This window comes from Camarhynchus parvulus, chromosome 23 (genome assembly GCF_901933205.1).
Source record: "Camarhynchus parvulus chromosome 23, STF_HiC, whole genome shotgun sequence".
Taxonomy (NCBI): Eukaryota; Metazoa; Chordata; class Aves; order Passeriformes; family Thraupidae; genus Camarhynchus; species Camarhynchus parvulus.
In genome coordinates this window covers 1,866,239-1,882,813 of record NC_044593.1, presented here as the reverse complement: position 1 = coordinate 1,882,813, position 16,575 = coordinate 1,866,239, and the positions used below count along the sequence as shown (strand labels likewise).

The window sequence follows — 16,575 nt, the reverse complement described above, 5'->3', positions numbered from 1 at the left end:
TTAAGGGAAACCTCATTGCTCTCCACAAGCACCTGCCAAAACCAGGCACAAAATGCCCGGAGCTTGTGGTGAGGTGGGGCCGCTCTCTTCTACTGTGTGAAAAGTGAGAGGAAACGGCCTCAAGCTGAGACAGAACAGATTCACAGTAGATATTAATATTTTTTCGCCCCGTGGGTGGCCAGACATTGGGAGGGGCTGCTTGAGGAGGCGATGGAGTCCCCGCATTTAGAGGCGCGGTCGAGGGATTCCAACAGCAGCGCCGCGCGGACTGCATGAATTACTCTCTCCCCACAGCCACAATTCCCTGCCTCCATCATGCACACCCCCCCTCACACCGCCGCTCCCAACCGCGCCATTCCCGCCGGGGGACCGCACACTGCGCATGCGCGGGGCGCTCCCGCCGCGGATCCCCCCTCACACACACAGAGACACCGACACCGGGAGGGGGCGGAGCTTCCGGCGCGGCACTTCCGGCCCGGCGCTGCGCGGGCGGTGTGGCCGCTGCGCTCCCGCCGCCGCCGCCGCCGTCCCCGGCCCGGCCCGGCCCGGCCCGGCCCGGCCCCCGCTTCCCGTCCCCGGCACTGCCTCATGCAGCGCCGCGACGACCCCGCCGGTCGCTTATCGCGGGGACAGGGCCCCGGTGGCCGCGCGCCGCCGCCGCGCCGAGCGCCCCGTGGCGGAGGGGCCCGCGGAGCCGCCAGCGGAGCGCAGCCGCCGCCCGGTGGGGCCGCAGCCGGTGGGACCTCAGGCGCCGGTAAGATGGAGCCCGAAAACAAGTACCTGCCCGAGCTGATGGCTGAGAAGGACAGCCTGGACCCGTCCTTCACGCACGCCATGCAGCTCCTGACCGCAGGTACCGGCACCGGGCACGGGCGGGGCGGCGGGGCCCGGGGGCCGTTCTGGCTCCGGGGTTAAAATGATATATTTCCCTGTTAAAATCAGATATTTCCTTGTTAAAGTCAGATATTTCCCTGTTAAAATATTTCCCCGTTAAAATCAGATATTTCCGTGTTCAAGTGAGATATTTCCATGTTAAAATGGGATATTTCCCTGCTAAAAAGAGATATTTCCCTGTTAAAATGAGATATTTCCCTGAGTAATGGCAGAGCCGCGAGTTTTGTGTGTGTTTTATTGGTGGTTGTGTTGCATTGTGTTGTGTTAGCTCTTGTGGTGCGGCCTCAGCCAGATGGGAGAATGAAGAGAATCCAAACCCCTTGGGAGAAGCGTTTAATAATTGAAATAAAACGTGACGGAATAATAGTGAATACGCTGCTAATAATGATAATTGTGATGTTGGGAGGGAGTAGAAAGAAGCGATGCCCGGTTCTTCACCACGCCATCCCCGAGCTCCTTCCAGATCCAGGGTGGCAGTGAGAGAACCGTTTAATAATTGAAAACCAGTGAGAGAACCGTGTAATAATTGAAATGAAACGTGACGGTAATAATAAATACGCTGATAAATAATAATTTTGAGGTTGGGAGGGAATAGAAAGAAGCGATGCCCGGTTCTTCACCACCCCATCCCCGAGCTCCTTGCAGATCCAGGGTGGCAGTGACAGTCCTGGGGGTGGAATGGACCCTTCGGGTGACCCTGTCCTGCTTTGGGGACAGCTCCTCTCCTTTCCTGACAAGGGTTAAACGCAGCTCGGGAGCAGCCGACACACACCAAGCTGTTGGAAACGTGATTCCCATAAAAATCCCTAAAAGCAGCTGTCGGGAAGAACAGCAGCTCTGTCCCTGCCGAAATCAGGGCAGCCCTCGCACCCCTGGGGACAGAGGGAGCTAAAATAGAACCACAAAGAGCCACGCGGGGGATTTCTTTCCCTGCTGGAAATGCAGAGCCGGGGAAGAGCTGGACTGGAAATGGAAATGGAAATGGCAGCCTTTGTTCTTTGCCCAGCCTTCCGTTCTCTTCCGTTCCCTTCCGTTCCCTTCCCTTCCGTTCCCTTCCCTTCCCTTCCCTTCCCTTCCCTTCCCTTCCCTTCCCTTCCCTTCCCTTCCCTTCCCTTCCCTTCCCTTCCCTTCCCTTCCCTTCCCTTCCCTTCCCCGGCTCAGCCCTGCCCGGGTCTCCCCCTGCAGCTCCCAGGGCACCTCCAAAAACGGGCCCAGTTCAAAAATTCCCAATCTCTGTCTCCTTCTCGGGGAGCTGGGAGGTTCCCAGAACAAGGATCTGTTCAGATTCCATCCGTGATTTTAAATTTTTTCCCCACCTGCTTAAAAAAATTATTATTATTATTATTATTATTATTATTATTATTATTATTATTATTATTATTATTATTATTATTATTATTATTATATTATCAGTGCATTTAAAATATTTCTTTTTTCCACATGGTTTTTATTATTACTATTGCTATTATTATTACTATTGCTATTATGATTACTATTGCTATTATTATTATTACTATTGCTATTATTATAATTATTGTTTCCACCGGTGCTTTTTGAAATTATTTTTCTTCCACCTGCTTTTCAAATTATTATTATCATTATCATACTTTAATTTTATTATTCTTATTTTATTCTTGTTATTTTCTTAGTAATAATATGATCGCTATAACTGATATTATTAATAGTAATTTATTTAATTTTGTTGCTTTTTATTGGGATTTTCAAATATTTATTGGAATGTTTACATTACTTTAATTAAATTATTAAATTTTATGTTAATTAATTAAATTATTCAACTGTAATTCATTCAATAATCATTTATTTTAAAAATAATTTATTTAAAATTATTTTTAAAAGAATTTATTTACAATTATTTTTAATAATTTTAAAAATTATGTTACTTAATAATTTTAAATTATTAACTGGGATTTTTAAAATTATTTCTTTCTCTACCTGATTTTTAAAAATTTTTTATTTTGTCAGGGCTTAAAAATGCAGTTTTGGTGCAGCTCTGGAGGTTTTAGGAGCTTGTTTTATGCAGGGAATAATTCGTGGGAATTGCTATCTCTCCCATTGTGCAAAGAACCCATCACAGCATCACCCAGCAGCACCTTGATCTAAATAAATGAGTTTTATAATCTGATTTTCCATCACTTTCATGGTTCTCGTGAATAAAATTCTTCAGCCAGCTGTGATGCCTCCCAGGCAGAGGAAATCCAAGGAATTTGCAAATTCCCCCACAAAGAGCAGCATCCTGCAAAGCCTGAGGGGTGTAACAAGGATTTAGGAGGGTTTTTTTTAAATTAATTATTTTTTTATTAATTTATTAATGTAATGATTGCAGCTGTGGGGGATTTAAAATTGGAGCAGCTCCAGGTGTGGGTATTTTGAAAATCCCTTTTTTAAAAAGAATATTTTTCTGTATTTTAATAATAATTGGGAAATAATAATGATAATGATGATAACAATAAGAAGAATTCCCAGTCCCAGTTCAGAGTGAGCTGAGCAGGAAAACAATGAGGAAGAATTTGAGGTAAAATGATGGATTTAGGTGAATTTTTTTTTGCCTGGATGAACCCCAGATTGCTCTGGATTCCTTGGAATTTCTGCCTGGGCCAAAGCTGTGCTGCACAACTCCAGCAAAATCATTTCCAGAGCCACAAATGCTCCCGAGTGTGAGCAGAATTCTTATTCCAGCCTTTTTTTCCCTCCCAGAAGTGGAATTTGCTCAGGCTGCCTGCCTCAGGGAGGGAACCCTGCTGAAATTCTGCATTTATTTATTTTAAACAATATCTTAAAGTTGTCGAAACTACCTTGGTGGTTCTGTATTTTTAGAGGGAAAAAAATTTTAATTTTTTGGGGTTTTTTTTGGGAGCAGGGGCCTGGCAGTGATGGGATTCTTATTGATTCCATGGACTCTGGTGTGGAAGTGGCTGCACTGAGGGTTCTGTTATCCTAAAGAGAAACTGAAATCTGGGATTTCTTGCATTTTCAAATATAATCCACGTTTCCCTCCTGGAATTTGTGGGTCTGTGTGACCTTCCTTTTCCCTAGGGACAAGAAAATCCTTTTTGTTTCTTTTGGAAAGAGCAGGGGAGGTGTGAAGGGCACAGCCCTCTCTGCTTCCCAGCTTTGGGAAAAGGGAAATATCCCACCTGTGTGGCAGCCAGCTGTGGGTTTTGGGGTTTTTAAGGGAATTTCAGCTGGGTTTATTTCATGGAAAAGCTCCAAGCTGAGCTTCCCAGGGATGTGTGAGCTGTGTCATTCCAGGAGAGGTGGGAATGGGAGCAGGGAGGTGCTGGGGGACTCCCCCAGGGAATTCCCTGCTGGATTCAGGTCAGCTCCAGGCTGTGCATGCTTGGGGATGTCCCAGGGGTGGGTGGTGGCTCCTGGGGACCCACCAGGGATTGGAGAGGGCTGAGGTCACTGAGGTGAGAGGGGTCGCCCTGGAGCTCCTTGCACCTGCAGTCCAGGCTCTCCTGATGGAGATTCCCTCAATTCCTGTCCCCAAACTGCCACCTGACATTGTCCCCTGCTGTCTCAGGCTGGATTGTCCTGACACCACTTCACTTTGCACTTTTCAGTTTCTGGTTTGTTCAACCATGGCAGTGTTCTCAACAGCTGGCACCGCTGTGACCATTCCCGATCCCAGAGCTGTGGGGCCATTCCCATTCCCACCTCAGTGGCCATTCTTGTTCCCAGAGCTGTGGCCATTCCCCTTCCCACCTCAGTGGCCATTCTTGTTCCCAGAGCTGTGGCCATTCCCCTTCCCACCTCAGTGGCCATTCTTGTTCCCAGAGCTGTGGCCATTCCCCTTCCCACCTCAGTGGCCATTCTTGTTCCCAGAGCTGTGGCCATTCCCCTTCCCACCTCAGTGGCCATTCCTGTTCCCAGAGCTGTGGCCATTCCCCTTCCCACCTCAGTGGCCATTCCAAACTCAGTGGCCATTCCCAGAGCTGTGGCCACTCCTATTCCTACCTCAATGGCCATTCCTGTTCCCAGAGCTGTGGCCATTGCCATTCCCACCTCTGTGGCCATTCCCAGACCTGTGGCCACTCCTGCTGCTGTGACCATTCCTATTCCCACCTCAGTGGCCATTCCTATTCCCACCTTTGTGGCCACTCCTGCTTCTGTGGCCATTCCCATTCCCACCTCTGTAGCCATTCCCAGATCTGTGCCCTTTCCTACCTCTGTGCCCATTCCCATTCCCACCCTCTGTGCCCATTCCCATTCCCACCTCTGTGCCCATTCCCATTCCCACCTCTGTGCCCGTTCCCATTCCCACCTCTGTGCCCATTCCCATTCCCACCTCTGTGCCCATTCCCATTCCCACCTCTGTGCCCATTCCCATTCCCACCTCAGTGCCCGTTCCCATTCCCGTTGCCATCCCAGGAGTTTCTCCCCCCGTGCCCCATCCCAAATCTCACCTTTCCCTCCCTGTGCCCTTTCCCTGGCAGTGCCCCCCTCCCTTCCCAGCAGAGCTGTGCCTGCCCAGGAGTGCCAGGCTGAGGGCTGGATTTTGGGGTGGGAAACAGTGCGATTAGCATTGCCAAATTCTTGGAATCTGGCCAGGAGCTGTTCCCCCTTCCTGAGAAATCAAGCCAGCTGGGCAGCAGGGAAGGATGGAGGAGGCTCTGCTTTCCTCAGAGGTGCCACCCCCAAATCCTTTAGGGTTTGGGGTTTTTTTAGAGGTCAGCATTATTTATTTTTCCAGCTTTTCAGTTTTACAAATCAACGTGCTCCCGGAGCACAGCTGAGCTGCAGGCCAGCATTCCCATGGATTTGGATTATTAAGGAATAGCTCAGGAGCAGCAGCATCCCCAACCCTTTACCTGCCCCCTAGGAATCCTGCTGAGCCCATCCCTGCCCCTCAGGAATCCCTGGAAAAGCCCCTCACGCCTCCAGCCTGCTGACATTCCCTGTGGCAAGCAGGGAACCTGATCCCAAAAAACCTCTGGAGTGGCCCTGGAGCCCTCCAGGTGTCCCACAGGTGTCACCACTGCCAGGATTTTATCCTTCCTCACCCATTTCCAGACTCCCCCATGGATCTGGGGCTGCCCTGAATTCTCAGAGCCTAGAATTCCCAAAGCTTGGAATTCCTAAAGTTTGGAATTCCTGAGCTTTGAATTCCCAAAGCTTGGCATTCTCAAGCTTGGATTTCCCAGAGCCTGGAATTCCCAAAATTTGGAATTCACAGAACTTGGAATTCCCCAGAGCCTGGAGTTCCTGGATATTGGAATTCCCAAAGCTTGGAATTCCCAGATATTGAAATTCCCAAAAGCTTGGGTTTCCCAGATCTTGGAATTCCCAAAGCTTGGAATTCCCAAAGTTCCCAGAGTCTGGAATTCCCAAAGCTTGGAATTCCCAAAGTTTGGAATTCCTCTGCTACTCTTTCTCCTCCCTTCTATTTTATGTTCCGTTTCAAGACGTGGAGCTGCTGCTTTTTTAAATTTTGTTTTGTTTTCATCAGATTCTTCCTGATTTTTGTCCCAGTTCAGCAAAAAAATATTGAATTTTAATGTATTTTGGGCTGGTTTCTTTGTAGATTTAGGGGGAGGCAGAGGAATTTCCTTCTGGTATTCGTGATTCCATCTGTGATCTGATGTGTGTTTAAGGAAAATATAAAACAGCCCTATTTTTATATTATTATTTATATTTTTATTGTTACGTTTATAGTATATTTATAATACTATTATATTTCTATAATTTTGATTTTTATATTATTATTTATATTTTATATTATTATTTTACATCATTATTTATAATTCTACTATTCATGTCTATAATAATATATTTCTATTACTTTAACTTATGTGATTAATTATTTATAATTCTATTCTTTATACTTACTATAATATATTTCTATTGTTTTAATTTGGTATTATTATTTCTATTAATTCTACTTTATTTTCATTTAGAAATTGAAAAAATTCAGAAGGGTGAGACAACAAAGAAGGATGAGGAAGAGAACTACCTGGATTTATTTTCCCACAAGAATATGAAACTGAAGGAACGAGTTCTGATCCCTGTCAAACAATACCCCAAGGTGAGGCCAGAAAAAAGTGACCAAATCTCTGAGATTTTCTTCTTTTCTCTGGCATTTTGTGGCAGCAGGAGTTAAATCTTCATTTTAAACCAAAATTCAAGAGATTTCTTTGGAAAAGCAAGGAGTTGTTTGGGTTTTTTTCCAGCCCTGCAGTGTTTTTATTTGTAATATATTGAATTTTTGGAATATTTGGGATGAGTGGTGGTGCCTAGCTGGGATCTTGGATTGCTGGAACAGACAATTCCATGGGTGCAGCTTTTTTTATATTTTTTTACATTTAATTCCTTAAAGATTTGCAGGAAAGCTGCTGCAGATGTTGGGATTTAACAACTTAATTTAGCTTGATTTTTCTGCTGGAGCATTTGGGTTTTTTCATTAAAAGAAAGATTAGAAACTTGAATTTTCCTTTTAAAACTTGGACTTTCCTCTTGAAACTTGAATTTTCCTTTGGAAACAACTTGAATTTTCCTTTCAAAGCTTGATTTTCCTTTCGAAACTTGGATTTTCTTTTGGAAGCTTGAATTTTCCTTTCAAAGCTTGAATTTTCTTTTGAAAACTTAATTTTTCCTTTTGAAACTTGAATTTTCCCTTTGAAACTTGAATTTTCCCTTTGAAACTTGAATTTTCCCTTTGAAACTTGAATTTTCCCTTTGAAACTTGAATTTTCCCTTTGAAACTTGAATTTTCCCTTTGAAACTTGGATTTTCCTTTTGAAACTTGAATTTTCCTTTTGAAACTTGGATTTTCCTTTTGAAACTTGGATTTTCCTTTCAAAACTTGAATTTTCCTGTGGGAATGTGATTTTTTTTTTTTTTTGTCAACGAATGGAACATTCAAAAAATTATTTGTTGAAGGTTTTGAGCTCTGGAGCTGATTTATTTTTTGTTGGTTTTTTTCTTAATTTCCAGTTCAACTTTGTTGGGAAGATTTTGGGACCCCAAGGTAACACCATTAAGAGACTTCAGGAAGAAACTGGTGCTAAAATCTCTGTACTGGGGAAAGGCTCAATGAGGGATAAAGCAAAGGTAAGGGAGAAAAAAAAATTAATTTATTTTGATGAGAATTAGCAGCTCTCCAAGTATTTTATGAAAAATTAAACTAGAAAAAAACTTCAATTAAATATGAATTGTAAAATTGATAAAATAAGGATTCTTCTCAAGAGCCATTCACTGAAGGGATTTTTTCACCTCTATAAAAAGATAAAAATCACTTTTTTAGCTGCTCTGAAATCTTTAAATTCTCATTCCTAATTCCTATAAAATTTTCAAACTTTCCAAATTCCCATTTTTCCCGTCGCGCAGGAGGAAGAGCTGGGCAAAGGGGGGGGGGGATCCCAAATATAAATACATCTCAGTGTTTGCACACAGATGTACAAAACCATATCAAATGGTTTCCTATCAATTCTCATTCCTAATTCCTATAACATTGTCAAACTCTTTCCAAATTCCATTTTTTGTAACTCTGCTGGGTTTCTGCAGGAGGAGGAGCTGCGCAAAGGGGAGGATCCCAAATATATTTATATCTCAGTGTTTGCACACAGATGTACAAAACCATATCAAATGGTTTCCTATCAGTTCTCATTCCTATAAAATCGTTGAACTCTTTCCAAATTCCATTTTTTGTAACTCTGCTGGGTTTCTGCAGGAGGAGGAGCTGCGCAAAGGGGGGGATCCCAAGTACGCCCACCTGCACATGGACCTGCACGTGTTCATCGAGGTCTTCGGGCCCCCCTGCGAGGCCTACGCCCTCATGGCCCACGCCATGGAGGAGGTCAAGAAGTTCCTGGTCCCTGTGAGTTTCCTGCTCCTTGAGGGAGCCTCTCTCAAAATTAAAATTAAAATTAAAATTGGTTGGTAAATTTGGGGGAAATGGGAAGGTTCGCGCATCTGGTGGGAGATCATCGCTGAGATCTCCAGGGGGCTCTGGGATGGTGCTGGGATCACTGGGAATCAGTGGGATGGTTTTGGGATCACCAGGGACCACTGGGGTGGTTCTGGGATCACTGGGAACCACTGGGATGGTTTTGGGATCACCAGGGACCACTGGGATGGTTTTGGGATCACCAGGGAGCACTGGGAACCACTGGAATGGTTTTGGGATCTCCAGGAGTACTGGGATGGTTCGCGGACCACTGGGATGGTTTTGGGATCTCCAGGGAGCACTGAGATGGGTCTGGGATGGTTCTGGGATCTCTGGGGAGCTCTGAGATGGGTCTGGGATCTCCAGGGAGCTCTGAGATGGGTCTGGGATCTCCAGGAGTACTGGGATGGTTCAGGAATCACTGGGATGGTTCTGGGATCTCCAGGAATCACTGGGATGGTTCTGGGATCTCCAGGAACTGCTGGGATTACTGGGAATCAGTGGGATGGTTCTGGGATCTCCAGGGAGCTCTGGGATGGTTCAGGGAGCACTGGGATGGTTCTGGGATCTCCAGGAACTGCTAGGATCACTGGGAATCACTGGGATTGTTCTGGGATCTCCGGGGACCATTGGGAATTGTTCTGGGTGATCTCCTCTGGCCCTTTAGTCCCCAAGGAAGGGATCTGCGGATCTGCCAGGAACACTCTGCGCCCCTCAGGATTTGAAAAGCCACCTCGGGTTTGGGAAGGGGTGTCTGCATCCCAACCCTTTCCTTTGGGAATGGGAGCACTGCAGGGTCACCTTCTGTGGGCTCACTGCCCCTTCAAACAGGAGCTGTGGGCTGAGACCTGCCTGGGCTCTCCCCCATAAACCCTCCTGGCATTCTGGGAGCACCACTTGGAGCTGCAGGGCTGGATTCTTGGAGAAAGCTGCAGCAAATCCCACTAAAACCAGATTTTCCTGAGGCCCATGCAGTTATTTCATCCCAGCAGAGCAGCCTGTGGTATCCCAGAGCTGTTCTCTGGAGCTGACCCTTTATCTCCTTATTTATCCTTATTTTTATCCTTATTTCAGGACATGATGGATGATATCTGCCAGGAGCAGTTCCTGGAGCTCTCCTATCTCAACGGGGTCCCGGAGCCCAACCGCGGCCGAGGCGTCCCCGGGCGGGGCCGGGGGGCAGCGCCACCTCCCCCTGTGCCAAGGTATTCCCAAAATCCCAGCCCTGGCAATGCTGCCTTCGCCCACAGCTGCGCCATCAGAGGGGTTAAGCTGCTGCTTAGCCAGGCCTGACTTTGGGGTTCTGGCTCAGAGCACCATGTTTGGGGTGTCTTCCAATGCTTAGGGGGAATTTGGGTTGGGTTCCATCAATGGTTTCCATCAATGGTTCCATCAATAGTTTCATAAATAGTTCCATCCGTGGTTCCATCAATAGTTTCATCAATGGTTTCCATCAATGGTTTCCATCAATGGTTCCATCAATGGTTCCATCGATACTTTCATAAATAGTTCCGTCCGTGGTTCCGTCTGTGGTTCCATCCATGGTTCCATCCGTGGTTCCATCCGTGGTTCCATCGCTGGTTCCATCCGTGGTTCCATCCATGGTTTCCATCCGTGGTTTCATCCGTGGTTCCATCCGTGGTTCCATCCGTGGTTCCATGCATGGTTCCATCCATGGTTTCCATCCGTGGTTTCCATCCGTGGTTTCCATCCGTGGTTTCCATCCGTGGTTTCCATCCGTGGTTCCATCCGTGGTTTCCATCCGTGGTTCCATCTGTGGTTCCATCCGTGGTTCCATCCATGGTTCCATCCATGGTTCCATCCATGGTTTCCATCCGTGGTTCCATCAGTGGTTGCATCAGTGTTCCATCAATGGTTCCGTCCATGGTTGCATCCATGGTTGCATCCGTGGTTCCATCCGTGGTTCCATCACTGGTTTCATCACTGGTTCCATCAATGGTTTCATCCATAGTTTCATCCATGTTTCCATCCTGGGGCTCTGCAGAAGATGTGACAGTGACACGTCCCCATCCTGGGGCTCTGCAGAAGATGTGACAATGACACGTCCCCATCCTGGGGCTCTGCAGAGCAGCCGCAGCTCCTGACAAACCTCTCTGTGTCTCCGCAGGGGCCGTGGGGTTGGTCCCCCTCCTCCTCCTCCTCCTCCCAGGGGTGCCCTGGTGCGGGGAGCCCCCGTGCGCGGGGCCCTGGCCCGGGGGGCTGCCATGGCCCGGGGGTGTGCCCCCTCCCCCGGCTGTCAGGGGAGCCCCTGCCCCCCGGGCACGGGCGGCTGGCATCCAGAGGATACCCCTGCCCCTTCCCCCCGTGCCAGAGAGCTACGAGGAATATGTAAGCAGGGGTTAATTGTTGTTGGGGATTAACGGGGTAATGATGGCGGGGGTGAGGGGGGGTGGTGGGATGGGGATCACTGGGGGATCAGTGGGATGGAGCTGGGATCACCAGGGATCACCAGGGATCAGTGGGATCACCAGGGATCAGTGGGATGGAGCTGGGATCACCAGGGATCAGTGGGATAGTGTTGGGATCACCAGGAATCAGTGAGGTGGTGCTGGGATCACCAGGAATCAGTGGGATGGATCAGGGATCAGTGGGATGGGGCTGGGATCACCAGGGATCAGTGGGATGGTTCTGAGTTCACCAGGGACCAGTGGGATGGGGCTGGGATCACCAAGGACTGCTGGGAAAGGTGTTGGGATCCCACTGACTCCTGGGATGGTTCTGGGATCACCAGGAGCCTTTGGGATGGTTCTGGGATCACCAGGAGCCTTTGGGATGGTTCTGGGATCACCAGGAGCCTTTAGGATGGTTCTGGGATCACCAGGAGCCTTTAGGATGGTTCTGGGATCACCAGGAACCTTTAGGATGGTTCTGGGATCACCAGGGACCATTGGGATGGTGTTAGGGTTGTGACACTTTTTTGTCCCCATCCTCACAGGGCTACGATGACACGTACGCAGAGCAGAGCTACGAGGGCTACGAGGGCTACTACAGCCAGGGCCAAGGGTGAGTGGCATTCCCTGTTCCCCAAGGGATCCTGCATGACCTTTTCCCCCTCTTTTCCCTTTTTTCCCCTCTTTTCCCTTTTTTTAAAATTCCATTTGAAGCCAATGGAAATATTCCTGAGCTACTACAGCCAGGGCCGAGGGTGAGTGGGATTCACCCTTCCCAAAGCAATCCTGCATGGCCTTTTCCCCCTCTTTTCCCCTCTCTTTCTGCTCTTTTCCCCTCTCTTTCCCCTTTCCCCCCCCGCCTTTTTTCCCTTTTTTAATCCCATTTGAAACCAATAGAAACATTCCTGAGCTGCTACAGCCAGGGCCAAGGGTGAGTGGGATTCACCCTTCCCAAAGCAACCCTGCATGGCCTTTTTCCCCTTTTTTTCCTCCTTTTTTCCCCTCTTTTCCATTTTTTAATCCCATTTGAAGCCAGTGGAGCTGCAGAGTTCTGCTGGAATCCAAGGCTCGGAGCATCTTGTCTTTTCTTATTTTTTTGTGGGAATGGGATTTCCCTGTGTGTAACCACCTCATTGTTTTGTGCAGGGATACAGAATATTATGATTATGGACATGGGGAGGCACAGGAAACCTATGAAGCTTATGGTATGTCTGGGAATTTTGGGATAAGGGAGGGGTTGGGAATTGCTTGTGGTCAATTTTGCTGTTTTCCAATGTCTGGATATAAAAAACTGAGGAGAACCTTGTGGTGTTTTTATTTAGGCCTGAACAACTTCTCTGTGGGTTTAGCTTCTTCTCAAGCTTGATTTTCTCAAAATCAAGATTTTTTTTTCCTTTTTAAAAAAATCCATTTTTATCTTTGGAAATGTTTTAATTTCCTTGTAGGTTAAGAATATTTCAGGAGGTCTGGATTTCCACCCACAGCACTCGTGCTGCAGTCTGGTTTTCATGGGCTGGGTTTTATAGGGTTCCATCTGCTTCCTTTATCCTCACAAACCCAGAGCCTGACTCTGTAGATCTGCTCAAAAATTGGATTTAAATGTCATGAGGGAGCCTCTCCTTGGCTCTCTGGAGCCTGTTTGACTCAGTAAGCAAAGCTTAGCTAATCTCAATTATGTAAAACTCCCAATTTAGGCTGAGCTGAGCCAAAATTTTGTGATTTAACCCCAAAGGGCAACCCCACCCCACTCTCACTCCCCACCCATGGGACAGGGAGAGAATTGGGAGGGTAAAAATGAGGGAATGAATGGGCTGGGATAAAATTCACCAGGAAAAGCAAAATAAACCAAGGAATTCATTCCCTGCTTCCTTGGGAAGACATTCCAGATGTCCCTCCCTGCCTCCTGCTGCCCTCAGCTGTGGCTGCATTTATTTATTTTTGAGGGCAGGCTGGGAATGGCATCTGGCTGTGGCACTGGGGAGGAACCATTGTCCCCTGTCCCCAGAGCAGCTCTGGGCTGGGCCAGAGTTCATTTTCCTCCCCAGGGCTGCTCTGGGACACACTCTGGAGTTTTGTTGTTGCTGGGCAGGGCTTAGACACATCCAAAACCTTTCCTGCTCCTCACACAGGGAGTTTGGGAGGGAAGGAATTTTCCAGAGCAGGTGACATCCCAAATTGCCAAGGTTCTTTTTAAAGGTGTGGAATTCCACGTGGCTGGAACCAGTCCCTTGTTGGATCAGCAGCTGGTTTGGTGGAGCTGGTTTGGGGGATCAGGAGCTGGTTTTGGGGGATCAGGAGATGTTTTGGTGGAGCTGGTTTGGGGGGATCAGGAGCTGGTTTGGGGGGATCAGGAGCTGGTTTTGGGGGATCAGGAGCTGGTTTTGGGGGGATCAGCAGCTGTTTTGGGGGATCAGCAGCTGTTTTGGGGGATCAGCAGCTGTTTTGGTGGAGCTGTTTTGCTGGATTTTGGGGGATCCAGAGCTGTTATAGGGGAGCTGTTTTGGGGATCAGGAGCTGGTTTTGGGGCGCTGGTTTGGGGGATTAGGAGATGTTTTTGCAGAGCTGTTTTGGGGGATCAGGAGGTGGATTTGGGGGGAGCTGTTTTGGGGATCAAGAGCTGTTTTTGGGGAGCTGTTTTGAGGAGCTATTTTGGGGGATCAGGAGCTGTTTGGGGATCAGGAGCTGTTTGGGGGATCAGGAGCTCTTTGGGGGATCAGGAGCTGTTTGGGGATCAGGAGCTGTTTGGGGATCAGGAGCTGCTTTTGGGAAGATCAGGAGCTGGTTTTGCAGAGCTGTTTTGGGGGATTGGGACCTGTTTTTGGGGATCAGGACCTGGTTTTGGGGAGGTGTTTTGAGGAGCTGTTTTTGGTGATCAGGAGCTGTTTTGGGGGATCTGGTTTTGGGGATCAGGAGCTCTTATGGGGGAGCTGTTTTGGGGGATCAGGAGCTGTTTTTGGGGAGCTGTTTTGAGGAGCTGTTTTGGAGAATCAGGAGCTGTTTTGGGGATCAGGACCTGTTTTTGGAGACCTGTTCTGAGGAGCTACTTTGGAGAATCAGGAGCTGTTTTGGGGATCCGGACCTATTTTTGGGGAGCTGTTTTTGGGGAGCTGTTTTGGAGAATCAGGACCTGGTTTTGGGGACCTGTTTTTGGGGATCAGGACCTGTTTTTGGAGACCTGTTCTGAGGAGCTACTTTGGAGAATCAGGAGCTGTTTTGGGGATCCGCACCTATTTTTGGGGAGCTGTTTTTGGGGACCTGTTTTGAGGAGCTGTTTTGGAGAATCAGGAGCTGTTTTGGGGATCAGGACCTGTTTTTGGGGAGCTGTTTTGAGCAGCCATTCTCCCCCATCACCACCTGCCCTTTTGCATCTCCCATCCCATTTCCAGTCCCTTTCCCCCACCTCCCTCCACCCATCCCTGACCTTTTTTTCTCTCCTTTTCCCCACAGGCCAAGATGACTGGAATGGAACCCGGCCCTCCCTGAAGGCCCCCCCAGCCCGGCCAGTCAAGGGGGGCTACAGAGAGCACCCCTACGGCCGCTACTGACCCCAAAAATGGGGCAAAAATCCCAATTTAGGAGCAAACTCTTGTTACTGGTTCTTGTATCTCCCGGGATTCCCGTTGCTTTACCCACAGCAGACAAGTAATTGTCTCCCTGTTTTTCTTCCTGGCCCCTTTTTTTCCTCCCACTCCATCCTCACCCTGCATTTTGGCTTCTGTATGTAGTGATTTCTTGATGAATTTAAATAGATTTAGAGGGGAAAAAAAAAAACAAACTTTTTAATTTTTATTATTTTTATTTTTTCTTCTTCTTCTTTCAGTGTGTAGATGGCTTTTCTTTCTTTGTCGTTTTAGGTTTAAAAAAAAACAAACAAACAAACAAACTGTACCTTTTTTAAGGAAAAAAAAGACAAAAAAAAAATCCTAAAAAGCGAGTTAAAAAAAAATGTTAGTTTCCAAAAGTGACATGCTTTGCTTAGTTCTGAAATTAAGGTTTTGTTAAAACTTTTAAAGTTTGTTTTAAAGGAACCCATAAAGGTTGTAGTTGCAGAATCCCAAAGTAGGCTACATTTCAAAATTCAGGGTTATTTTTTAAGAATTAAAATCATAATGTAACAGTAGTGGCTGCCACCATTAAAAAAAAAACCAAACCAAAAAACCAAAAAATAACTTCAGATGCCAAACCTTTAAAAGGAGATTGCTGGTGAATCTTGAAGTTTAAATTTTAACCCAAAGGATCCTCCAAACAAATTAAATAGCATTTTCTAAAGAGAATTGACTTAAAAAGAAACATTAGGTTGGTAAAAAAATTGACTTTTCTTATGTGGATTTTGAAATCTAGCCCCCCCTGCAGTGTTGAGATATGCTTGGGAATATTTTTCCAGTGGAAAGGGGTTTTAGTTTAATTCTAAATGAACAATTTTTAAGGGAAAAAAAATCAGAATATGGCTCAAATTACCCAGTGTTTGATACAAAGAATATTCCATGTGTAGGCCTGTAAAATTCTGATTTTTTTGTAGCCCATTGGGGCAGAAAATCTGATGAAAATTTCAACCTCACCCCCCAAAAAAAAATAAAAATCTCAATTTCAAGCAGTCCCAGCCACTTATTCAAGTGTATCTCAGCACGAGCTTTGCATAAAAAGGGACACTGCAGCTGTAAAACAAAAAAATACAAAATAAAACAAAAAAAAAAAGACAAAAAAAACAACAATCCCAAATCTCACTTTGTACATAAGATAAAACCTAATTGGATTTGTTACACTGTCCTCCCACTCTGTTCTGGAAGAGAAAAATGCTACATTTTGTGTAAAGTCTGCCTAACTAGGTAGCTCAAAACGTGTCAAAATGTCTGTCTCAATCTGTCAATAAAGTTTAGTCCTTTTTTAATCCAAGTAAATGTGATGAATTGTCATTTGTTTTTGGAGGTTTTTATTTATTTTTTTTCTTCAAACAACTTTAAATCCATGCTAAACTTAATTTGTCTTTTTATTATTATTATTAGTTTTATTTTTTTATTATTATTATTTATTTAAAAACCGTGGAGGCATTTCTAAAACAAATGGTGGTTTTTTGGTAATTCTCGTGACAAAACAAAAATTTTTCGAGCTCGTCGAGCTTAAATTTATTTTTAAAAAATATGAAAAATACCAAAAAAAAAAAAGAAAAAAATTGTTTTTCACCCCCTGGAAGTTGCTGAAAGCAGTTTTGAGGCAGAAATCTGAATTTGGGAAGCGTTGGATGGTTCTTTGCTTGGTGATTCAGATTTCAGGTGGCCTCAGAGAATATTCCAGAAGCTGAATTAAGTAGGAATGCTGAGAATTCCAAGGAATTTCCTTTCTGTAACTCCCCCTTGGCTAAGATGA

At 46.2% G+C, this 16,575-nt stretch overlaps 1 protein-coding gene across 1 annotated transcript; it reads left to right on the top strand.

Moving 5' to 3' along the window:
• The first annotated feature begins 534 nt into the window (after positions 1–534).
• On the top strand, positions 535–16,104 carry KHDRBS1 (KH RNA binding domain containing, signal transduction associated 1). The gene is given in 10 exon segments (XM_030964696.1): positions 535–853; positions 6,813–6,940; positions 7,849–7,965; positions 8,585–8,731; positions 9,875–10,005; positions 10,929–11,034; positions 11,036–11,149; positions 11,757–11,824; positions 12,358–12,416; positions 14,659–16,104. Coding segments are annotated over 10 exon segments (1,233 nt in total). The 5' UTR covers positions 535–588; the 3' UTR covers positions 14,757–16,104.
• The last annotated feature ends 471 nt before the right edge of the window (positions 16,105–16,575 follow it).